Source organism: Mytilus galloprovincialis, chromosome 4 (genome assembly GCF_965363235.1).
Source record: "Mytilus galloprovincialis chromosome 4, xbMytGall1.hap1.1, whole genome shotgun sequence".
NCBI classification, from domain to species: domain Eukaryota; kingdom Metazoa; phylum Mollusca; class Bivalvia; order Mytilida; family Mytilidae; genus Mytilus; species Mytilus galloprovincialis.
In genome coordinates this window covers 3,815,378-3,841,297 of record NC_134841.1, presented here as the reverse complement: position 1 = coordinate 3,841,297, position 25,920 = coordinate 3,815,378, and the positions used below count along the sequence as shown (strand labels likewise).

Here is a 25,920-nt window from a genome sequence, read left to right as displayed (position 1 = left end):
TCTTGATTTGATTGATTGATATACATGAAAGTTTTTAACGACACTGACTCAATGACTGGCTATACAACACATAGAAGTTATTGACGACATTGACTGCCTAAACAGCCCTTTGAGTTTCTCAGTCGGCTATAAAAGGGGAATGACACGGTGTCCGCCCCCTTTTGTTGAAAAATAAATATTGATTATATAGGGAATCACTTGAGAATGACTGGAGCTGGTCCTCTCATGACATTATCAGTTACTCTCCCCTCTCCTTATACATAAAAAAAATCTGGATCTGCCACTGAGAACAAGTTTAATAAATTAAAAAAAAAGAATGTGTCACTAGTATACACGGATGCCCAATCCGCACTATCATTTTCTATGTTTAACAGACCAGGGACTTTCTTTACTTAGTATAGAAAGTCCCTGAGTGGACTGAGGAAATGAGGTAATTCTAATTTGGCATTAAATTTAGAAAGATCATATCATTGTGAACATGTGTACTAAATTTAAAATTGATTGGATATCAACTTCATCAAACACTACCTCGACCAAAAACTTCAACCGGAAGCGGGACAGACGGACGAACGAACAAACGAACAGACAGACCAGAAACAATGCTGAGAATGGAACATCCAAAGTATATATTTTTAATCTTTATTGCAAAATTACACCCATAAGGGTCAAGCAATATAAACAAACATTGTAATATAAGGTAATCTTATACGCTCCCACTCCAGTAACACAAACAAAATTAAAAGTCATCTGATTGCAATCTTATAACTGTTAATACTGATGAAGTCGCTTTATCATTGATTTATAAGATTACAAGTTGTGGCCTTCGAAATTGTTTTATATTATTTTATTTGTATATTTTCCTATAGATTTTTAAGGTACCTCCGTTGTCCTTAAAAAAAATCCCTTCCATAATATCCAAAACTTCATCGTTGATTTGAAAAAAAAATGATTTTAGATTATCGATTATCAATTGAAATGAACCTACTAGAGCCTCAACTTTCAAGCGCACAATCATTACACATCACTTTAACCCCGAGTTGACATTCCACAATCGGTCAGTAACATCACCTGTGTTTATAGTTACAGGGTATTTCCCGCCGTTGGACAATCCCGTGCAGTCGACACAATTGATTTTTAACATTCTCTATTATGAGCGAGGTCAAGTTTTAGATCAAGTTAATTACATATATTTTTAACGTTAATTATTTAGTTATTAAAAAAAAACGTATCATCATTTCTTCTCTTTTCTTTTTTTTTTGCTAGTATAATAAATAAATCTCAATCCCGGGATGTAGATACACTTAACATTAGACCTGGAAGTGCCTTCTTATAAATGGAGAAACTGTCTTTCACATTAAAATTTAAAAGAATATTATCGCTCAGGCATATTTTAAATTTTGTAATAAGATGATTGATTGTTGGTTGTTTAACTTCCAGTGGCAAATATTCCATAAATGTCAGGACGAACTTAGTTTTAAGATCGAACTCTCAAATAATTGAAAAACAGTAATGATGACAGAAGAACTTTGATACGTGTGAAATAACCATCCAATCTTTTAAATATAACTTATTTATATTTCAAAAAGTAACAGATTAGTTTACAAGACGTGCATTGACGTACTTTCATATCTTTAAAATGGAACTTCTTTGTCTAAAAGACAACCCACGAGTTGTCGAAATCCAGTTGCATGCATACTATATACATACATGCATATTATGCATCGACGATCGTTGTATTACGTAACATACTGCTATACCAATTAACCCCTGATATCAACTAAGGTTAGAACTTCCTCCAGGCCGTTCATTTTATTTTTGTTCCAATAAACGGTTCTGGAATCAATTATAATTTCTGAAGTATTAACGATGAAAGCATTATTCTCAAATCGTCTTACACAATGATAAAATTGTATTTATACCACAATTGAAAAGTAATTTAATAAAACAAATGACAGATGAACTAATTAATTATAAAGATGAATGTATGTCCATATGCTCATATATATACACATTCGGACTAAAATTCGCAACTTGTTATTATCTCATCGTAGCATATTGTTAATTTTGCTAATATATGCCTTCAACCCCAAGAGGTATAAATGTGCATTTCATTCTGAAAGATTAATGGATCAGCAGGTGATCAAGACCGTTTTAAAAATTCCTATTTGCCAATGAAGTTTAAATGATCTGCGGCCTCAGAAATACACATGTATTTTTCCATCATAAAAGTAAACCTTTCACCCCGAGAAATATATAATCTGTTTCTCTCTAAATTTACAGAAACATTATGTGATAAATTTTTGAAAATTCCTTATATCTCAATCGATTAATGATACTAGTAGTTCTGTAAACTTCTACATATATCACAATCTGTACCTCAATACAACCGTCCCTCACACTTAACGGATTATACAACGATCAATTAATGATTGAACGTCGCTCACGCATAACGGATTATACAACCGACCTTTTAATAACCGTCGCTCACGCATCACTGGTTCTATCAATGACTCAATACACACCCGTTTTATCGGACAAACGGATAATTCCCTGAGACACGGAAAATCTCCGGAGAACCGCAAAATATTCTGTAAAACGGAAAATTTACGATGAACCTCTATTTATTATCCGTTCCGCGCAGATTGTCCAAAAAACACCGATTTTTTTACAAAAATCACGGTGATTTTCCAAATAGGTCTGCCAGTGTAAGGTCTTTTGATTTAAGATCCTTGGTCCAAAAAAATGAAAATTAGGTCAAGGTCAAAGGTCAAGGTCAAATTCTTAATTTTGATTTTGGCTTATTTTCACCTTTTTTCATTAACCTTATAAGATATCGACAATTTTTTTTTACTAAATTGTTAGTTGCGACATGTCGTAACTTATAAATTTTGGTTGCGAGGGTGCGTAAACAATAAAAGGGAGTTTTCGCCCCTCTTATATTAAGAATTATGCGTAAAGTGATTTTACTCATGAACCATACATATTAAGGAACTAGTGTCTTTTTATTTGAGATGTTTAGTCTATGACCTTGAAATTGAGGTCAAGGTCATAGGTTAATTGGACGTTCTAGATTTTGACCTTTGCTTAAAATTCATATTTATACATCATTAAGCCATAGGAACTGACATTTTCAACTGAATTTTAATATTTTCATATCTAAATAGATCCTTATTGGTTGAAAGACCTTCAATTGTTCTTTGAACAATTGGTTTTTAATTTCATTTGTAATAGTTTGTGTTCCTTGTCATTTCATCTGTAATAGTTTGTGTTCCTTGTCATTTCATTTCAAATAGTGTGTGTTCCTTGGCATTACATTTGTAAAAGTATATGTTCCTTGTCATTTCATTTGTAATAGTTTGTCATTTGTAATAGTTTCTGCTCATTGTCATTAAATTTGTCATTTAATGTTCCTTGTCATTACATTAGCAAAAGTATATGTTCCTTGTCATTACATTTGTCATTTTATGTTCCTTGTCATTACATTTGTAATAGTTTCTGCTCATTGTCATTACATTTGTAATAGTTTCTGTTCATTGTCATTACATTTTTTATAGTTTGTGTTCCTTGTCATTACATTTTTTATAGTTTGTGTTCCTTGTCATTACATTTGTTATAGTTTGTGCTCATTGTCATTACATTTGTTATAGTTTGTGTTCCTTGTCATTTCATTTGTAATAGTTTGTGTTCCTTGTCATTTCATTTGTAATAGTTTGTGTTCCTTGTCATTTCATCTGTAATAGTTTGTGTTCCTTGTCATTACATTTGTAATAGTTTGTGTTCCTTGTCATTACAATGCAAAAGTATATGTTCATTGTCATTACATTTGTTATAGTTTCTGTTTATTGTCATTACATTTTTTATAGTTTGTGTTCCTTGTCATTACATTTTATATAGTTTGTGCTCATTGTCATTACATTTGTTATAGTTTGTGTTCCTTGTCATTTCATTTGTAATAGTGTATGTTCCTTGGCATTACATTTGTAAAAGTATATGTTCCTTGTCATTTCATTTGTAATAGTTTGTGTTCCTTGTCATTACATTTGTAATAGTTTCTGCTCATTGTCATTACATTTGTCAGTTTGTGTTCCTTGTCATTACATTTGTAATAATTTCTGTTCCTTTTCATTACATTTGTCAGTTTGTGATCCTTGTCATAACATTTGTAATAGTTTCTGTTTATTGTCATTACATTTGTTATAGTTTGTGTTCCTTGTCATTACATTTGTTAGTTTGTGTTCATTGTCAATACATTTGTAATAGTTTCTGTTCCTTTATACTACATTAATATTACTTTGTGTTCCATATCATTAAATTTGTAATTGTTTCTGTTCCTTTTAATTACATTTTGAATATATACAAGTTTTCTATCTGGAGTAAAATTTTCCTCACCATTTAGGATTTCTCATTCCCAGTTGATGTATGATATCCTTTCTAACTCTAGGGGTAGCTGTGGCTGTCAACGCCATCACAGGAACTCCAGGAAATCTCAGTTTTAACATATTCAGTTTCTTGTAATCAGGGCGGAAGTCATGACCCCACTGTCAACAAGAATGTTCATATTATAGCACTTGATCAAAAACATTTTGATATTTAAATCTAAGACTCGTATTTCTTTGTCTATTTTGTACACATAAATTTCATAACAGTTATTGTAATACAAAATTTTGAAGCTAAAGTATCAAAGATGATCTTGAGGAGAATTAGAACTCTTTGATCTAACTTGAACTCTTTGATCTTATTGGAACTCTTTGATCTAATTAGAACTGACTGTCTAACACTGAGGAATCATAAGGAAGTTCACTCCTCTTGTTATTGAAGGAAGTTCACTCCTCTTGTTATTGAAGGAAGTTCACTCCTCTTGTTATTGAAGGAAGTTCACTTCTCTTGTTATTGAATTTTTGCCAGATATTCAGAATCCTCTGATTTTATCCATTCACTAACCCCTATTTTTTACCCTATTTTTTCCCTATTTTTTAAACCCTATTTTTTTCCATATTTTTTTTAAATATAGTTTCAAAAGCCATATTGGAAAATCTTATAAAATCCTTGTTATATTTTTGTTTTTGAAAAGAAAATGGTGCCAATGTGAAATGTATGAAAAATCTAGAGAGAATTATTTCTTGCCAAATTTTAAATGGCTTATATCTTGAAATTAAGCACATGAACCCTTCATTTTTTTCTGCTTAATTAGTGTCTTTATTTATATACTATTAATTTAAAAAAATCTTTTAAAGCAACTTGTTATTTTGAAACAGAGTAGTAAACATCCTTAATTGAAATATAATCATAGAATTTGATAACCCTGTTTATATTGTATATCTATATATAGAGAATAAAGGCCCTTGGGCTGATATTGGTGTCTCGGGATGATACGGCATGTGATACAGATTTTGCCATGTTTTATACGCTTTATCATATATTTCAACAGGAGAGTTATATTATATGAACTGTTTTCTGATCCATAGCACTGGGTTATCTTCATTTCTACTTTTGTCTTGTTTCAAAAGCCTTAAAAGAACTGCTCAATTACTTATCGGAAGCACCTGGGTTACCTTACAATTTGCGTGCTGTTGTTTTAAAAATATTTTGTGTGTTTTGTATTTGTTTATAGTTGCATTTAGTGTGCCAAAAAATATGAAAACTATAGGGTATGCGATAAAGGGTAGGGGTGTGATAAAGGGAATGCGATAAAGGGTGCGCATCAAAGTTGAGCGATATGAATTAAACAGCAGGCCATTTATCAAATATGCAAAACTACTGCATTTACTACTAAACTTATGATAAATGTATATATATATCATACATTTGTATTAATCATTCTGCTCTGTATGAGTGTCAAGATTGACCGTAAACTTTTCTTATTCTTATTGAATCAAAGTGCAAAACAAGATTTGTTAGTTTGCACTTGAAATATTCTTCCTAAATAACAACTTAATAATCTTTCTTGACTGATAAATAACAATTTGTATATTAAACCTTCAAATTTAAATCAACTTAATTAATTATTTCAGTATACCTGACTGACACAGTGAGCCTCATCAATTACAAATCTGGACAATTGTCCTCTCTGGTGAAGATTCTCAAAACAACTCAAAAGTTTATTGCTGGCAGATATCTGTGGGAAAAAAAACCCTGATCTAAACATTTGTAACAGTGTACATAAATAATTTTAACATTCATCACAAATATCAAAAGAATTTGAACTTTAATTTATCTGGTTATGACAGATAATTTTATGCCAAGTATATATGAACCTTTTGATTCTTAAATAAAGAATGTCCTATCTTATCTAATCTTATAGGAACCAACCATTTTTTACAGCAATAAAAACAATAAAATCCATTTAACAGCAAGCAGCAATACAGAATATAATTTGAACCTCATATGAGAGCATAGTGTAGTGGTTAGCCCATCGGACTACTAACACAAAGGTTCCTGGTTCAATCACGTTCAAGGGAGAAAATTTCAGGGACTGAAATTTCGGCTCTCTCTTGACACCATTTGTGAGTATGGTCTTGAAACGATGATAATCCCTCAGAAAGGGGCAATAAATGGCTGACCTGTATTAAGAAAGAGCAATATCTCTTGCTCATAAAACACACCCTTTTAGATTTCAAAAAGAGCAGGCTAATGCCGTTACAAGGCAGCACTCACAACCGCAAAGTTGAAGGGGATTAATTTAAGTTGCTATAACTTGTTTCCCAATCCACTAAAAATAAATGTTTTTTAAACTAACCTCACTGACAACAGTTACAATAAAAATATATCCTTCATTACTTAACAGAAGTTGATCTAACCTTCTCAGGAGTAACATACAACAATGTAAGTTCTGGTTTTCTACAATGGAGTTTCTTGTACATGAAGGCTGTTTGTTGTTCGTCTAAGTCTGATGATAACTGTCCAGCAGGAATCTGTAATGTTTGAACAAATATAAATTAAGTCTTTATGAATCAATTGATACCTGTTTTGTAGCGAAAAAAAAGTTATTCAACACCATATTTTAGGTTAATAATAATAACTACATGTATTTGACTCTACAACATGAAATGTAGTAAATTCTCAGTACTTGTATCAACCCTTCCTAGTGTTATTTTCCTTGTACATATGAGTAAATCTCGAGGAAAAAAATATCTTTATACGAGAACTGTACTCACACTTGAAAATATTCAAAACTGACAGTTGAAGACATTATACCGAATAAAATCAATATGCACTGACACAGATTGCTGACTATTATTACTCAGCAAATTAAGTATTTGGTAAACATAAAATTGAAGAGTAAAGAATCAGAAACACATTAAATGGTACATCATGTTCAAATGAAGCAGGATAAAATATTTCAAGAAGCTTTTATTTGTAGTACCCATAAATAATCATAATCTTATCTACTTGTTTTTCAAAATCCATTACCTGTATGTTTTCAAGAATCTACAAATATACTTTGGACTTATTTTACAAACCTCCATTGAGTTGAGACGTGTGACCTGATCCTGTATCAATGCTTTAAGTGGTGATATGATTATGGACACACCACCAGTGACAAGAGCAGGTAACTGGTAACATAAACTTTTACCACCACCCGTAGGCATGAGTATAAAACAATCATTTCCCAGTAACGCAGCATTGATGGCCGCCAGCTGATTCTGTCTGAAGGATCTGAGACCAAACACAGTAGTGAAGATCTTCATCATATCCTTACAATGAGGGAAGTTACAGTTATCAAACACTTTGTTTTCATCATCTCTTTTCTTCTGAGCACTCTTCTGAGCTGGAACTGGTGGTGCTGAGGAGAGATAAAGAAAGTCAATACGGTACTCACAAACTTCTGAGCTGGAACTGGTGGAGCTGAGGAGAGATAAAAGAATGTCAATACGGTACTCACAAACTTCTGAGCTGGAACTGGTGGAGCTGAGGAGAGATAAAAGAATGTCAATACCGTACTCACAAACTTCTGAGCTGGAACTGGTGGAGCTGAGGAGAGATAAAAGAATGTCAATACCGTACTCACAAACTTCTGAGCTGGAACTGGTGGTGCTGAGGAGAGATAAAAGAAAGTCAATACCGTACTCACAAACTTCTGAGCTGGAACTGGTGGAGCTGAGGAGAAATAAAAGAAAGTCAATACCGTACTCACAAACTTCTGAGCTGGAACTGGTGGAGCTGAGGAGAGATAAAAGAATGTCAATACGGTACTCACAAACTTCTGAGCTGAAACTGGTGGAGCTGAGGAGAGATAAAAGAATGTCAATACCGTACTCACAAACTTCTGAGCTGGAACTGGTGGAGCTGAGGAGAGATAAAAGAAAGTCAATACCGTACTCACAAACTTCTGAGCTGGAACTGGCGGTGCTGAGGAGAGATAAAAGAAATTCAATACTATACTCACAAACTTCTGAGCTGGAACTGGTGGAGCTGAGGAGAGATAAAAGAATGTCAATACCGTACTCACAAACTTCTGAGCTGGAACTGGTGGAGCTGAGGGGAGATAAAAGAATGTCAATACGGTACTCACAAACTTCTGAGTTGGAACTGGCGGAGGTAAGGAGAGATAAAAGAAAGTCAATACGGTACTCACAAACTTCTGAGCTGGAACTGGTGGAGCTGAGGAGAAATAAAAGAAAGTCAATACAGTACTCACAAACTTCTGAGCTGGAACTGGCGGAGCTGAGGAGAGATAAAAGAAAGTCAATACGGTACTCACAAACTTCTGAGCTGGAACTGGCGGAGCTGAGGAGAGATAAAAGAAAGTCAATACGGTACTCAGAAACAATTAAAACTGAGGCCGTGTAGAAAAAAATACCATATGGGTGGATTAGTTCAGCTCATAAATTTCTACCAAACTAAGTCTAAGCCAAGGTAATGCAAGACTAATATAGTAATTCTTTGTGGCTCAAATACAATTCTATTTTAGTCTGTGTAGAAAAAAAACATATGGTTGGAACTCTTCAGTCCATACATTTATACACAACTAAGTCTAAACCAAAGTGATCCAAGACTTATATAGGACAGTGCAACATTCTGTTTTAACCAACACATTTTCATGGTTCCAAAATATGCCTATTATTGCAGAAATAAACCTGAGTATTCCGACACCCTGCTTAATCAGACGTTTTTTTCTGGTCCCTCAGTGTGTCTGATAACACAGATTACACTGTACTTCTTTGTGGCACATAGAATTCTTTGTGTCTGTGTAGAAAAAAATATATAATTGGAACTCTTCAGTCCATAAATTTATACAAAACAAGTCTTTGCAAAAGTAATGCAAGATTAATATAATAGTTTTGTGTGGCTATTGCACAAGTAATAATAGGTGAATCAAATATGAATAACTAAAAAGAACCCATCTTACCATATAAAAAAAGGTTACACATTCATTAAAATATTTGTATCACATTAAGCTGATATAAACTTACTTTCGTATTTTGATGTCGAAGAGGTATTAGGTGAAATTCTATTTGGAAAGTTTGGGGTTACATCCAATAAACCTGAAAGTGGAAAAGACAAAAGATTGACAATCAAAATAAATAACTTGTATATTGTGTATCATCATGACCATAGGCAGATTTAGAGGGGCAGGGCCCTCCTTTCGTGGGAAAAATTTGGTTGATCTGGAGTGGGTCCCCTCTAAGACAGTCAGTGGGCCACCACTTACGAAAATTTCTTGATACGCTACTGTGTACAACATTCATAACTTTCTTTATTTACATTGAAGCTGATATATATGTACTTTTCTTTGTAATCTCACTTAGCAAGCTTCAATTCTTGAGTCTATTTCAAAAAATAGTAAAAAATGTAACGAACATTAATTTTGAAAAAAAGATAGAAAAGGTGAATAATATTTAGTCCCAAATGCTAGAGTTGTACATGTAATCTGAAGACACAAATACTGATGAAATAGATTAGGTGGTTCTTTAAAAAGGTCTGACTGTATCACATACTGATGAAATAGACAGGGTGGTTCTTTAAAAAGGTCTGACTGTATCACATACCAGGTTTGTTTAATAAGGTCTGACTGTATCACATACCAGGTTTGTTTAAAAAGGTCTGACTGTATCACATACCAGGTTTGTTTAAAAAGGTCTGACTGTATCACATACCAGGTTTGTTTAATAAGGTCTGACTGTATCACATACCAGGTTTGTTTAATAAGGTCTGACTGTATCACATACCAGGTTTGTTTAATAAGGTCTGACTGTATCACATACCAGGTTTGTTTAAAAAGGTCTGACTGTATCACATACCAGGTTTGTTTTGTCTGTTAGGTGTTACTATCCTTGGTAAATCCATTTCTTCTGTGAATTCATCATCAAAGTCTTCTACAGCAAACAAATCATCATCAGAGAAATTAGTATCAAAGTCATTATTGTTCTTTATCATTGGTCCAACTGAACAATTCTTTTTATCTGGCACATGTTCTGATATCCTGTACCCAAAGTCTATGTCATCATCCATTGGCTGAGGTTGAGAAGAATTAAACGAAGCATAACTTTCAAAGTCTGAGGTATTTGATTTCAAAACACTAGCAGCATTTTTGTTAAAATTGAACACAGGACTAGCAAAGTTACTTCCCTTTGTGTGGTTTTCTGTTAGATGTGAGAAGCTTGTCATAGGTGAGTTCTTACTGACAGAGGAAATATAACTTGCATGGGATTGTGTCATTGGAGCATCCGCCTCAAAGAAACTCTCACCACAAGTAAAAGGTGAAGTTATCACAGACGAGGAAATACCAGACACCTTTTTGGACTGAATTGATCTTGTAGATGATGGATTCAATGAGTTATATGGAGTAGAGGTAGATGATATATTTCTAGGTGAAAGCAATGATGGACTAGTTGATCTTGGAAAAGATGGACTCTTCTTGGAATCTCTATTTCCAGGCAGACTAGACTTCTGGGTAACAAATTTACAAGTTTCCTCCACAGATGACTGGTCTGTTATCTTCTTTCTACAAAATTAATGTTGGTACTACAAATCTTCTGTTACAGATGGCATCATGTCGAGGGATATTTATTCATGATGGGAGATACTGTGAATTCATTTAGTTTTGTGGGTACCAATTTCGGTGGATTAAAAAAAAATGGTCTTTTCATGGATATTTTGATTTCATGGTTTTACAAAAGCTATAGAAAACTTATACATCTGACATTGAACATATTATTTAATGGACAACCTCTATCCGTGAAAAATGGTATACAAAAACAATAATAAATCCAAAAAAGTTTTTTTTTCCTTTTTTCACATCTAAGCACAAAACAATTCAAACAATCATTATACAAACTGTACTTCAAAAATAAATTGATGTTTTCACTTGGAAGTTTGATATCAAAATGCTTTTGTTCATCTACTATACCATAGCGATATCAAAGAATGTTAAAGGTCTTTGTATTAAATGATTAGAGTTCCTACCTTAATGCTAACAAGGTTTGGAGCCTGGAATAATCCTGCCATACAACAGACATTAGGTCGTTGGTACTAACTTTTCCTATTATACTACAGATCTCATCCATCGTTTTTAATAGTACTGTTACCCTTTCAACTTTTTCTTCTTCTGATGACTAAAAGATAGGAAATCAGACACTAAAGTTTAACATGTGTTTCAGCATATTATTAAAAAAAAACCTCATTTCTTTGTAGATATTATGTCTGTAAGATATTTCTAAAAATGTCAATAAGACTGATTTTTTAACTTTTGTATCTATAACTGGCTATTATTTGAACTTGGAATTATTTTTAATAATGGAATTTGCAAAATTTCTTGTGCTTGAAATTTTTAATAAATTCCAGGTTTATTTGGTATTACAATGTTTTGAGAGTTCATAACAGTTTCCATACAATGCATTTTGTATAGATAGTGTTGTGCGCGGCACAGTATATTCTATTGAAAATGTACTATCTTTTTTGTAATAGAATGTGTTGTGTTCAGTACAGAACATTAAAGTACAGAATAAACATGGAGTTTAATAAAATTTTCAAGCACAAGTAATAATAATTCCAAGTTTAAATAATAGCCTGTTCTATGTTGACACAAATTTGTAATTTTATTACAAAAAGTGCCATTAAAAAGTGTTTTTATTAAGATGACCTTTATTTCATTTGTTTGACATGATGTTTTTCCCCATTGCATTCATGCTAAAAGAGGGGCATTGCATTTGCGCCAATTTTTGAAAATTACAATCTTTCATTTGTGCCATTTTACAGGCAATTCAGGCAAGATATAACGGAAAAGTATTCATTGCTCTAAAAGGTTTGTCTCTACAGTATTCCCCCCTGGATAATTGAGGGAGTTCAATGCCATACTCATTTCTGAAGCTGAGAGTCACTAAGGTTTATAAATAGGGCCCCGCCTTTAGGAGGGTCGCCCTATAGTGATCAGTCTATCCATCCGTCCGTCCGTCCGTCCGAATCTAGAGAACCATTATGATTTCATACTTTATACTTTACATGTTTATTAACCACCACCAGAGGGCGTGTCATGATGTATGTACAACTTCCTAGGTCAAAGGCGGGTTGCCCTATAGTGATCAGTCTGTCCGTCCGTCCGAATCTAGAGAACCATTATGATTTCATACTTTATACTTTACATGTTTATTAACCACCACCAGAGGGCGTGTCATGATGTATGTACAACTTCCTAGGTCAAAGGCGGGTTGCCCTATAGTGATCAGTCTGTCCGTCCGTCCGTCCGTCCGTAACACTTTAACTTTGTGTCCGCTCCATATCTAGAGAACCATTATGATTTCATACTTTATACTTTACATGTTTATTAACCACCACCAGAGGGCGTGTCATGATGTATGTACAACTTCCTAGGTCAAAGGTCAAGGTAAAAAAACTTTGGTTTCAGTTGACAACCCTGTGTCCTGTGGTGAAGATCGTGTCCGCTCTATATCTTAGGAACCGTTATGATTTCAAAGTTTATACTTGACATGTATATGAACCAACACCAGAGGGTGTGTCATAATTTATGAACGACTGCCTAGGGCAAAGTTAAAGGTCAAAAACTTTGGTTTCAGTTGACAACCCCATGTCCTATGGTAAAGATCGTGTCCGCTCTATATCTTGAGAACCGTTATCATTTCAAAGTTTATACTTGACATGTATATAAACCAACACCAAAGGGTGTGTCATAATTTATTTACAACTTCCTAGGTCAAAGGTCAAGGTCAAAAACTTTGATTTCAGTTGACAAACCCATGTCCTATGGTAAAGATACAATTTTTTAATGCACATTATTCACAGCGGGGCCCACAGAGATGGCTCCCATCTCAATGATATCTAGTTATATATAGTGTTCACATGTTCGAAGGGTCAAGATGGACATTTTCACTTTAGACATAAACCATTGTGTAAACAGAAGAATTAAGTCTGTAATTTTTTATGAGCACACATTTAGATCATTAGATCATATCTTCAGAATCAAAGAGTAGATTGCTCTGAGGGATATGATTGCCATTGTTTTCATTGACACATGTATACACTGTCAGATAATATTATTTTCAAAACTAATTCAACTGCACATGTAAAATGTAATTAACGTAATCTGAATAGTTACAAAATAGCCAATCCCGGATACAAGTGTAACAGTATGAACAATGTACTTATTGTGTTTTATTTTTGTAATATCAACTCCAAGTTCACTTTCCACAGCAGTCACTGAGACTCAGAGTGAGAGAAGGTATTTCACTTTGTTTCTTATCACCTATAATTTTTCCTACGTTAATTCTAGGAGGAACACCATTCCTAACTCTTTAAATGTTTAATTTCCTTTGGGTCAGTGATCATGACTCCTTTCCCTACACATTCCTCGGTTTAAATTACAATTGTTTTTAATATAATATGACGTTTATCGACAGAATGAGTTAATTTTTCTCAACATGTTGTATCGTATTTAGATTCAGAATTGACGGAAGTTACTTCTGGATGGAAGACAACTCAAAACCATAATATGGAAGGCTTCATTTCGCCTGAAGGGGTGTTGTAGTTACACCTTTACGATGTGGACTACATTTATTTTAATTTAAATGATGCATATGATTTAAAATTATGCAACAACAATAACCCTCAATAGCAGACATACATAGGAAGGATCCCACGAGTTTTAAATTAATCAATTGAGTGGGGAATCCAGAGCAACCATACAATCTTATACCTCTTGAAGTCAAGAAAAATATACGCATGCGCATAATTACATAAAAAAAAACCTGAAGCAAGAACGTATATTAAATGTTAATTAATTTAACGACCTAGATGGTTCTCTATTTCTTTATGGAAGTACAATATCAAAGGAGGATTTTGAAAATAAATAACTCAGCCTTGATAATCACAAAAATAAATGGTTTATTCTGTGGTAGTTTGAAAATAAATTACCTGACTTGCAATGTATTGAAAATAAATAACTCAGCAGGTCTAATTGAAAGTATGAGATGGCACCAGATTCTTCATAAATTCATCTTTTTTCCCCCAAAAAATCGGGAAACACTTCCCAATTTTTTTAATAATAAAAGTATAAATATTATTCAAATATACTTGAAATGTCTGAAAATTGGTTTCATTTAAGGTGGTACCTAACACTACAGGGAGATAACTCTGTAAAGTCAGCTGAACGTTTTAATAACGTTGTATTGTAAAAGGAATATTAAGCTTCTCAATGATCAAAATTGGTGTTTGTCAAACTGCAATATAACCAGTGTATTTTTTCTGATAAAACGGCTGGTTCAAAATTTTTGAATTTTTTAGATTTTTGTTAAAGGGTCAAAGTAAATAATTTGACAAAATTTTATGAAAATCAAATGAGCCAAATTAATTTTGATGAAAGTGTTGGGTACCACCTTAACTTAAGGTATATTGTCTCAGGAAACCTTACCTCACTTTTATTTTAACAGGGCCGTAACTACATTGAGGTATATGCCTCATGTAGGAAATTTCAAAACCAAACGCTTGTCTCCATATCAAATTGTGTTCACGGCAAGTGCCTTGCAAGAAGCAAGTTCAGTTTTCTCTCAGATGTAGCCCTGCTTTTTCGGGATCAATGATTCTTATTTAATTGTCTTTTGTTCATTGTATTCTGTTAGTGTTGCATTCCTTTTGTAATCTAGTAATTTTGTTATGAACTTGATCATGAGTTTAAAAAAAAACAGCAGCCACAGACTTAACTATGTGAATTCCATTTTTGCTTTATCATGCACATTGGTCTTTTGATCTTGTCCCTAGAAACTTAAGTCTTACACTGAATTTATTCATTTTGCTTTGAGACCAAAATATTGTCAATCAAAGAGCAGAATGCTCTGAGGGATACAATTGCCATAGTTTTCATTGACACATGTATAGCAGTTCTGCCAACTTTTCATTAAGCAAATGCGTGAGATTTGGCCAAAATTGAAAAGATCAAAGAGGGGAAAAAAATAGATCCAAGGATACTGCCGCAAAAAAGCATGAACATGCGTGAGTCTCACGCATTTTTGGCAGCCCTGGTACAGCTGGATAGTATTATTTTCAAAACTAATTTAATTGCACATGCAAAATGTAATAATCTGAATAGTCACTCAACTTTAAAAATAGCCAATCCCGGATACAAGTGTATGAGCAATGTACTTATTGTGTTATTTTTGTACTATCAATTCCAAGTTTACTTTCCACAGCAGTCACTGAGAGTGGGAGAAGGTATATCACTTCGTATCTTATACTGTTGTTGTGCCGAGAGCATACCTGTCAAATAGTGTACTGTATATACTCGTATAATGTTGAAATTATTTTAAACATTGCTAATTCAGTGATGCATGGAGGATAATATGAAACATCGATATCTCCGTACTCAAGTGTATTACATAATTACCGATAATGTGTGTAAAATAGTGTAAATAGATGTGGTGGTGGAAATTGACTACTCAAATGAGGTTGTCCCGAAGTGGACGGAGAAAGATTTCCTGGTAAGGTAAGGTATCACCGTCCATTCTAGGAGAAACCCCAATTCTAACTCTTTAAATATTAATTTCCTTTGGGTCAGTGGGCATGACTCCTTTCCGTACACACTCCTCTGTTTAAATTGAGATTGTTCTGAATATAATACGAAGTTTATCGACATCTAACGAGTTAATTTTTCTTGACGAGTCGTATTGGCTATTGTATTTCGATTGACGGAAAATACTTCCGGAAGGGAGACAACTCGAACGATAATATGGAAGACTCCATTTCGGCTGAAGGGGTGTTAGGTAAACTATGGACTACATTTATTTTAATTTAAATGATGCATATGATTTAAAATTATGCAACAACAATAACCCTCAATAGCAGACAGACATAGAAAGAATCCCATGAGTTTCAAATTAATCAATGAAGCGGGGAATCCAGAGCAACCACTCAATCTGATACCCCTTCAAATCAAGAAAACTATACGCATGCGCATTAATATATAAACAAACCCGCAACTTGCAATTTGGAACAAGAACGTTTATTAAATGATATGATGAATGGTTCTCCATTTCTTTATCGGAGAGTACAGTATCAAATATTAGTTTCATAACGGTAAAATCTGGAAAAACTCCACTTCAGTTCTTATATGACAGAAATAGAATTATCGGAATTCAGAGAACTCTCGCATTTATCAAAACTGGGGAATTCCCTCTGACGTGTTTCTAAATTTATAAAAACACTAAATATAAATACTGCTTAATTCTGATTTTCCGTGTTGTTAAAAACACGCATATAGGTCAAGGGAAATATCAAACATGAAGATTATGAGAAGAACATTACAGGAAAGTTGTTTATGTTCAATCCTTTTGCCTGTTTTTACCTTTTAAAGCAATACAATCATAAGAATCTGAGATGTTGCTGAATGTTTAGAATAAAACAGTTGAAGTGAGGGAATGCAGCCCTGAGTCAGCGGTAAAAGTTTACAGATTGCTTGAAAGCAATCGTATCCCAAAAAATTATTAAAACAAAACTTGCATTTTCAGATTAAGAAAAGGTCTTCTGAACACCCAGAAAGCATGATTTTGCATCATTTGTTCTATAGGTTCTTGGGCCTTCAGTGGCTACAAAACGCTTCAAAAATTTTTTTTGCCTCGCTCCGCTCACCGAAATATGTTTGCCAATACTTTTAAAAAGAGGCTAGTTACAACCAAATTTAATACTATGTATGTATGCAATACATGTATATGCAGTTGGGAATATAAATGATTCATTTCTGCAATGGATGATGATTAATTCTGATTAAATGGCACATAATGACTTGACTATACATGTCATATATAATAAACAAATCATTTAAAAATTGTATGTTTTCCAATATCATAAATATATAGTGGTGAAAATGAATAATCAGTCCATTGCTTTAATGAAAAACCTTGCTTCAATAGTGCAGAAAATGAATAATCTGTCCTCTTAGTTTACAAAAATAAATAACCGATCAAAAACAAATCCTCCTGCCCCCCCCCCCCTCTTTTTAATACTTTTTAGTATAAAAACACTAAATATAAATACTGCTTAATTCTGATTTTCTTTGTTTTTAAAAACACGCATATAAGTCAAGGGAAATATCAAAGATGTTCCTTAATGTTTAGAATAAAACTGTTGACGTCAGGGCATTGCCCTTAGCCAATGGTATAAGCAATTGTATCCCAAAAATGGAGACAAGTCGTTTAGTGGTACCACAAATGAAATAAAACCTTGCAAAGCCAGTATAACAATTGACATGGACTGCGGGACTATCTTTTGGATCAATATGGTATGCACATTAGAGGGGGGATTTTCCAGACATGAATACATCAGGATCGTTGCTTACAAGTTTTGTGCCAGGATAGACTTATAACTTTACTATTGTGCATCATGCTTAGAACTGTCCCAATGTTTTACTCCAGTATAAAGTGCATTCTTCTATGTTTTATATTAGGTTTTATGATCACATTGATTTATAACAGTTTATGTTTAAGCAAGGTTTCAACATTACTTGTATGGTTTAATGTTGACTGATTTCTGAGGAATATGTTTAATGATGCAAACCAAATACGGCCTTTATTATCAAAATTCTTTTCTAAATATATATTTTATACTATTTACCTGTGACATTGGCGCAAACGACAGGTTTTATTTTGGCGCAAATGAAAGATTTTTTTGGCGCAAATGAAATGCCAATTGGAGCCAAAGCAAAGCACTGGCAAAAAGGTATTAATTCACCATTCAAAGCTTACACACTACTTTCTTAGTTACTTCAAACTTTTATTGTCATTCTTCCATTTTAATATCCCTGTAAACAACATTCACTACTGTTTACTTGTTTTTTCAATAAATTACACCCAATGAATCTACTTACATTTGAATTATTCTGATACTGGATAGAATAGTTTGATGTAATTTCAATTCTTGGTTTATCTGGTTCTACAATCAAATTCTAATTAATTATTCTTTCACATTCATATGCATTAATAAATATATAAACATAATTATAATCTTCAGTTTTCAACATATTTGATAACTACCACGAATGACCTTTACCTTTGTCAAAAGTTACATGTGACCTGCTAACTGATCTTACTCCCCTCAGAATCTATTATCTATTAAATAAAACAGTCTTTAAATAGCTGACTATGCGGTATGGGCTTTGCTCATTGTTGAAGGCTGTACGGTGACCTATAGCTGTTAATTTCTGTGTCATTTAGTCTGGCTTAAATTAAAATATTGTTTGTTTGCCCTTTACCGACCGACCCTATATATTTGTTCCGCCTGAAAATCTTTTATTTGTATTTACCAGCAAGATTTTATTTTATTTTATTTGTTCATTCCTACCAAAAATCTTTTATTTGTATTTCGCGCTCAAAACTTTTTTACCGGAATCCTCAGGTTTTTATTTTCCCGTATAAGGTCTAGTCCGTTTGGTATCATGTGAGGGTTTGACATGAACACTTGCATTTGGAGTTTCAAAGCATTTGTTTGAAACTGATGTTGAAAGCTTTGAAATCATGATATGACGAACGTTACTCTGTGTCTTTATACTTGAAGAGCAGGGTTCGTTCAAAAAAAGTTCATCCAATACAAAATTATCCATGTGTGTACAAATTATTTTGTAAACGGATGTTGTATCCTATGTAGGGATGGCCTTTGCCTTTGGTGATCTGTAGATCAGGATGATTATGTTAACGATGCCTTCGGCCAGCATTGCTATATTATCTATATATCTGACATGAACCAAAAGTCTGTAAAGTAGAGAATATTTGGCAGTAAAATCGCCAAGTTTTTCCATACAATAAACAGATCATTTATAAATGCGATGTAAAATACATGACAATTGAGTTTCAGGTCTTGTAGCATTTTTATAGGAAACACAGGCACACTTGAAAATTCAAACACTCTAGGGACTTTTTTTACTAGTAATGCATGTCTCCCCGGACATATTTTACCAGGACAAATTTATCTCTTACAGAAACTTTTAGGTCGAGGTAAGCGTACAAGGTACGTAGTACAGAATATTAGTGTAAGATAAAACACTTAAAAGTTCTAGGCATATAAACGTTGAAAATATGCCACACAGCCCTATATTTTGATATTTTAAACAAAATAGTCTTGCATATGAATTAACTTCACATTCTTCATGATAATTTTTCAAAACTTCCTGGGACTATTATACTAATAGTCCCAGAAACTTATTAGCAAAAGCATAATTAAAAACAAAAACAATACAGACAAAATGATATCATGCAGATTTTGTATCTTTAAAATAAAATATTTTACATACCTGCCTACCCTGTTTCAAAACATAAGGTCGGAAAAGGGCAAACAAACAATATTTTAATTTAGGCCTCTCTTGTGGAGAGTTGTCTCATTGGCAATCATACCACTTCTTCTTATATCTATTATAATTTTATAGATACAATAAGTTTCCTAAATACCATTTATCACATGATGGTCATTGATTCCTGAGGTAAATTCATCCATCTGTGTTTCTTCGTCACTATCTGTAATTGGTAGTGTCCGTCTTCTCTTTGTCTGTTGTTCAACACTATTTGTTCTCTTTTCTGTGGAGGGTCTCTAAACAATAGAAGACTTCAAAATACATATAAGGTCAAAGTGTTCTCCTCTGAAATATCTTGAATCATCTTGGCTAACAGGGAATTACAAAATACCATCTTGTTTCTAGAAATTAGAGCATCTGTTTAGCTGAAGAAATGCATATTACAATACTGAATTGTGCTCTTGTGTTAAAGAATAAGCTTGTTATATTTTATAATCCTTTCCAAAACCAAATCATACAATACAAATTTATGGTAATTTAATGAACATATGTATAATTAGTCTAGATAGCGAATGGTCCCTAAACCAAACATTAGAATTTTTAAAACAATTTGTGAATCCAGTTTCAACAATTATGAACAAGACTAAATGAGTATAATTTTTACATTATAACCCATCATTAGAAATGATTTTACCTTTAATTCATCATGAAACATAAAAAAAAAAATGTAATGTATATATAATTTTAGATTAACCATAATAAAAAAATCTTCAAATTTTAATTGATTCCTCCATACTATTCTGATTAAAACAATGCCTTACCTGTGACAACAATAATCCATCACTTTTCCTCATCAAAGTTGGAGATACTGAAAAATAACATCACAGCAAATAAGTTTTCCAGTACATACAATATATATGTGTTTTCTAAGTGTTCAGAATTTTAACTATGAGCCTGAATTGCTAGCTGAAATATTTAACCCAGAATTTCCAAAGAAATGACTTTAGCTTGACTTTCTTTGTTTTTTAAAGGGCAGTCAGGATTAATATATAAAAACTTGCATAAATATACTACTACTTTTAATTTGATATAGCATGGGCCAAGCAGTGTATGACAAGATGCATAAATTAAGACTTCCTTTTAGTTGTGACTGGTAACTATTGTCATAATCCTTTAATCTTAATAGACATTGATGATAACAATTAGTGTCTTCCAAGTGTTAATGCAGTAAAGTTTCAAAAAGGTTAGAAAATTAGTTAATCCTGAGAATGCCCCTTCAGCCATGCTTTCTATTAAGTTAGAAAGAAATAAAGAGGCTTGTAGAAGACCTTTTATATAAAATTCCTTCTTATTTTGGTTTTTGAGCAAGTAGTTTTAACTCAAGAGACAAAATGGTTCCCATTTCAGCCAATTGGAAGACTTTTTCCCAGAATCTCATGTTATATGGGAGTTAACAAGAAAATAAGAAATTTTAACTGTCAGACAATTTTTAAATTTTAATATGACATGTAAAAATTTTAAAGAAAAAATACAAAGACCGATAGAAACTCTCTCCAAAATTATAATTTCTGTACAATTCTTATCACTAATCCCGGCTGACCCGGTCGCTTGAACTTTTGACGCATACAACAATCACTTTTCCATTGTAGCGTCAGATATTTTGTTTTATGACGTCAAAATTTTACGGGAACCTGTGTGATATCCAGTAATGGCGGACAAATAGCGATAAGGTGTATTCCCCTGTACAAACCTGGCATATCAAAGTCTGTGAGGTCATCATCATCATCGTCATCTGATTCTCCAAACATACTTATGACTGTATTGTCATGTGCCACATTCTGATTGGTCATTAACAGAGGAGAAATCTCTTTCCTTTTAGTTCCCATGCATGGAGCAATAGGGGCAACCTTTACAGGAGCACTGAAAAATTATTAATACAAGAGTTAAAATTGAGAATGGAAATGGTGAATATGTCAAAGAGACAACAACCAGATTAAAGAGCAGACAAAAGCTGAAGGCCAACAATGGGTCTTCAACGCAGATCTGACACCTGTAAGCCTTCACAGTTCCTCAGCTGGCCCCTAAATAAAATATTGTACTAGTTCAGTGAAAATAGACATCACACTAAACTGCACAGTTGTCTGCATAATTACATACCATTCAAGTAGGAAAATAACCAAGAGTGTGTAAGATCAAAGTCAACAAATTGCATTCATGGCCATGACAATTCATACACTTATCATTTAATTCAAAAGTAACACAATTGTCCTAGTGATAAATCTTAATGAACAACACCATGAAATACAGTGAAATAATCTCCATGGAAATTAGATGTCACAATGCTTTTTTATCTGCATAACAAAAATTCTCGACTTGAAATGTGATTTCCCTTTATCTGACATAATCACAATTTTAACAAAGAGTCCAGCAACAAGTATATGATGAATCTTATGGCATAAATAGGTATGAGTTATGATTATTCCCTGTTTATACCATACTGACAACTGGAGTGGAATTTCTAATGGCCAAGCTCACATGTCAAAAACATGTCACCCTACCCATACACATAACAAATTATCCCAACTCAGAACCAACATATGACCAACCAGTCTAAGCTCTTACATGACATGAGCTACATGGAGAAGCAGCAATGATCTGGTTTAACACAGATGCTGTTGAAACACAGGACCTCTAACACCGTAGACTGTGGTACATGTATTTCTTATTGTTGATGGCCATATGGTTACCTATAGTTATTAACTTCTGTCATTTGATCTCCCGTGGAGAGTTTCCGCAATCAAACAATGTCTTCTTAGTTTCATATTACAAGACCACTGAGGCACAATGATAATTAAATTTCAAAGTTCGTTTTGAATTGGTTGCATCAATTATTATTGACTCTAATTTCAACTATATTCATTGACTTATAAAGTGTTTATGATGTCAGATACAAATAAAATTTTCGTGATCCGTATTACTTTTTTCCATCTTCGGTATAGTCGCTGTCACGTAAAATTGGCACAATGTTTTTGGTTGAAAATTTTAAACTAACAACCGTGTTCATTCAAGATGACGTTTTTCATTTAGCAGAATCAAATATCATTCAAAAAATCAACTACTGTCCTACCATTTATTGTGTTTGCACTATATAATCCTGACCTTCACATAATCCCAGATTATTTTGTATGGTGGAATCCGACATTGTTATTACCGGGAGTGTTGCCGTGGGGTTCCACGTGCTGTCTATTTTCTAGTGTCTCTCAGAGCTTTTCATCATGTTTATTTAAATAAGGGATCCTCATAGAAACCAAGATGCCGGTTTTACAATGTAAATAATCTTGAAAAATGTGAAGGTCAGGATTATACAGTGCAAACACAATAAAAGGTAGGACAGGTAGGACAGTAGTGGATATTTGGACTGGATTTTTCTTCCGCTAATTAAAAAACATCATCTCAAGTGAACACGGTTGATATTTAACAAAATTTTGACAAATCATGGTGCTAATTTTACGTGACGGTGACTATACCTTATTAACAATGTTATCATATAAATTAAGCATTTTTCTGCTTTTAATTCTGTCACATTATTATGCAAGGCCCTTTCATAGCCTACGTATACTATTTATATGGGTTTTTTTCTATTAACTGTTGAAAGCCTTAAGCTTACAGTTGCCAATAATTGCTTACATTCACATCATTTGAACATATTTGAATAATTGTCATATTGGCAAACTGACCCCAAGTGACATCTACTTTAATTCATATATAAATTAACACAGTAACAGCTCAAAATAAATTAGAAAAGAATACCTGTGAGGGGCTACTGTTGCTACAGGTTTATCTGGCTTACTCTTGGCAAAACTTGTTATAGATGTCTGTAATTTATTTTTCTGAAAAATAATATCAATATTTAAACTTTAAATCAAAGCATTGAAGTACATGAAGTACAGGAGAGGTAGTTTCTGTCTAAACTCAATCAAATTTTGACTTCTTTTTTTCCATCCTTATTTAATGGAATCAAACAAGACAGGAGACTATAAGCATGATAAGTCAAAGTCAGACAACTTTTTTTCCAATTTACCAAATTTCAGGCTTTTATTTTCTATGCAATACAATGATACACAAGCATGCAAGTGTCTTTTTATTTTTAACAAGTGCAAGACAAGACCATTACGATAGCAAATCGCGAAATAATTTCCAAATAACTGAGAACCGAGTGAATTCCCAAGGGATACCCCTGCCCAGCAATACTATGTATTATTGAATAAGATAAATTCAATTATTCCATATTGGTATTATTTTAGTAGGCTTTTCTATATGAATTGGATTTTGAATAAAAAAGCATATTCACCTGTGAAAGTGTTATTCACCGCGCTAAACGTCACGCGCTTTTACATGCAAGGTTATGGTAAAATGTTTCATGTAAAAAAAAAATTGGTATATGTTTGTCATTAGATACATTTTCTTCTCTCGGACTATAGAATAAAACAGTTACTGTCTTTTGTTTCGGTAAATATGGGGTTTTATTGACTTTTGAAAAACTGATATTCACTTCGGCCGTCGGCCTCAGTGAATATCATTTTTTCAAAAGTCAATAAAACCGCATATTTACCTCATCAAAAGACACTAATTGTATATTATCTTTTCTTTAACATATAGGACCAGGACTACTGCTGATTAATTTATTTTAGTTGATAATATTGGTCTTGCTAAAATCTGCAAATATGCCTATGGTATTTGTGTGACAATATGATGGGCTTAAAAAAATATATAAATAAATATTTATATTTATATTTATGATTATATATTGCATACGTTGCATATAACATGTTTACATGCAGACCAGGTGGTGACATGTAGCAATAACAATTAGTTAAGACACTGGACATATGTGTATTCTTCAAACATCAATTTCCAGGTTGGTCAAAACATGTCAATTATAGTCAACTTTAGATATTCATCCCAGTATCTTTAGAATTAAAACTATAATGGTCAAATTAATAGAAACCTTGACACTGTTTATATTCTGTATATATACTTGTGTATTTTACGGTATGGGACACATCGGCCTATGCAGCGTTAATTAAACTGATAGCAAACGTAACCTTGTCTTGTTATATTTGTATAATCATTGAACATTTGAATTCGTGATTCAACTTAATCCACGAAATACACAAAAATTGGTATACCAGGAAAAGTAAAGAATCGACAGTATATTTCTTTGGGGACATCATCAGGTAGTGTTTATTGATAACAACCTACCAAGGATTTGCTTTGAACAGCTGTATTATAAACTCCTTCGTTCTGCTTGGATGATCTAAAGGTGGATGAAGCTATATCAAAGTCATCATCAATATCATTAACTGTGATTGGATAATTCTTGAGTGCCTGTGGTGGTGCACTGTAGAAACTTTTTGATTGGTTGTTAGAAGCCACTGGTGGTACTCTTGTAGATATATCTGATTCCCCATGACTGGTGGTTTTAGAGAAAGTTGTTGAATCAGTTCTCTTGTTCAAACTCAAAGAAGTACCTGGCTTTTTAAACTTGAAACTTCTGTAAATAAAAGTATCAAATATTAAAATTTAGAGCAAATCTTTTGACACATAGTCCATAGAATTGAAGAAAATTTGTATCAATATCATATGTTTCTTTAAATTGATTAAAAGAGAGAAATACATTGTTCTCATTCAGTAAATCATTGACAAAAAAATTCCTGCCTCACACCATTTTTGTATCATGTAGTAAGCTATTATTGAATTTCCAAGTACCCCTCCCCTTTCTTGGTTACAAAATTTTAAACTGAGAGAAACAGGAGAATGGTCAGAACGATAACTAATATCTATATCAGATTTATTTACTAAGGATTCAAAATCAGTGGATATCAAAAAATAGTCTAAACGACTTTGTTTATGTTCTGGGCCTCTCCATGTATATCTTTTCTTGTCTTGGTTATTTGCTCTCCAAACATCTACAAAGTCAAAGGAATCCTATATTTCTATCAGTTTAGTGTGCGCTTTCACATTATTTTTTGTTTTATAATTAAGTGTATCAATTTCATAATCTTGAACTATATTCCAGTCATCTGCCATAATTATTGAAGAATTTTGAATATTTGAGTTCTGAGAAAAAACCTGGATTATCATTATTTTGGCCCTATATACCAGCTAAAGTTATTCGATACTCATGAATGGTCATA

The 25,920-nt window shown here is 33.0% G+C and overlaps 1 protein-coding gene across 2 annotated transcripts in view; it reads right to left on the bottom strand.

Annotated features, from left to right (window-relative positions):
* Positions 1-25,920, bottom strand: part of LOC143071156 (uncharacterized) — a 51,153-nt gene that overhangs the window by 19,397 nt on the left and 5,836 nt on the right. For both annotated transcript variants that reach the window (XM_076245292.1, XM_076245293.1), the window contains exons 3-15: positions 24,986-25,277; positions 23,534-23,613; positions 21,474-21,643; positions 20,545-20,591; positions 19,881-20,019; positions 18,308-18,372; positions 11,407-11,555; positions 10,242-10,945; positions 9,414-9,485; positions 7,461-7,783; positions 6,798-6,911; positions 6,017-6,115; positions 4,390-4,538 (exon numbers count right to left, since the gene is read on the bottom strand). In XM_076245292.1, coding sequence (XP_076101407.1) covers positions 4,390-4,538; positions 6,017-6,115; positions 6,798-6,911; positions 7,461-7,783; positions 9,414-9,485; positions 10,242-10,945; positions 11,407-11,555; positions 18,308-18,372; positions 19,881-20,019; positions 20,545-20,591; positions 21,474-21,643; positions 23,534-23,613; positions 24,986-25,277 — 2,403 coding nt within the window. The remainder of the gene's footprint in view (positions 1-4,389; positions 4,539-6,016; positions 6,116-6,797; positions 6,912-7,460; positions 7,784-9,413; positions 9,486-10,241; positions 10,946-11,406; positions 11,556-18,307; positions 18,373-19,880; positions 20,020-20,544; positions 20,592-21,473; positions 21,644-23,533; positions 23,614-24,985; positions 25,278-25,920) is intronic.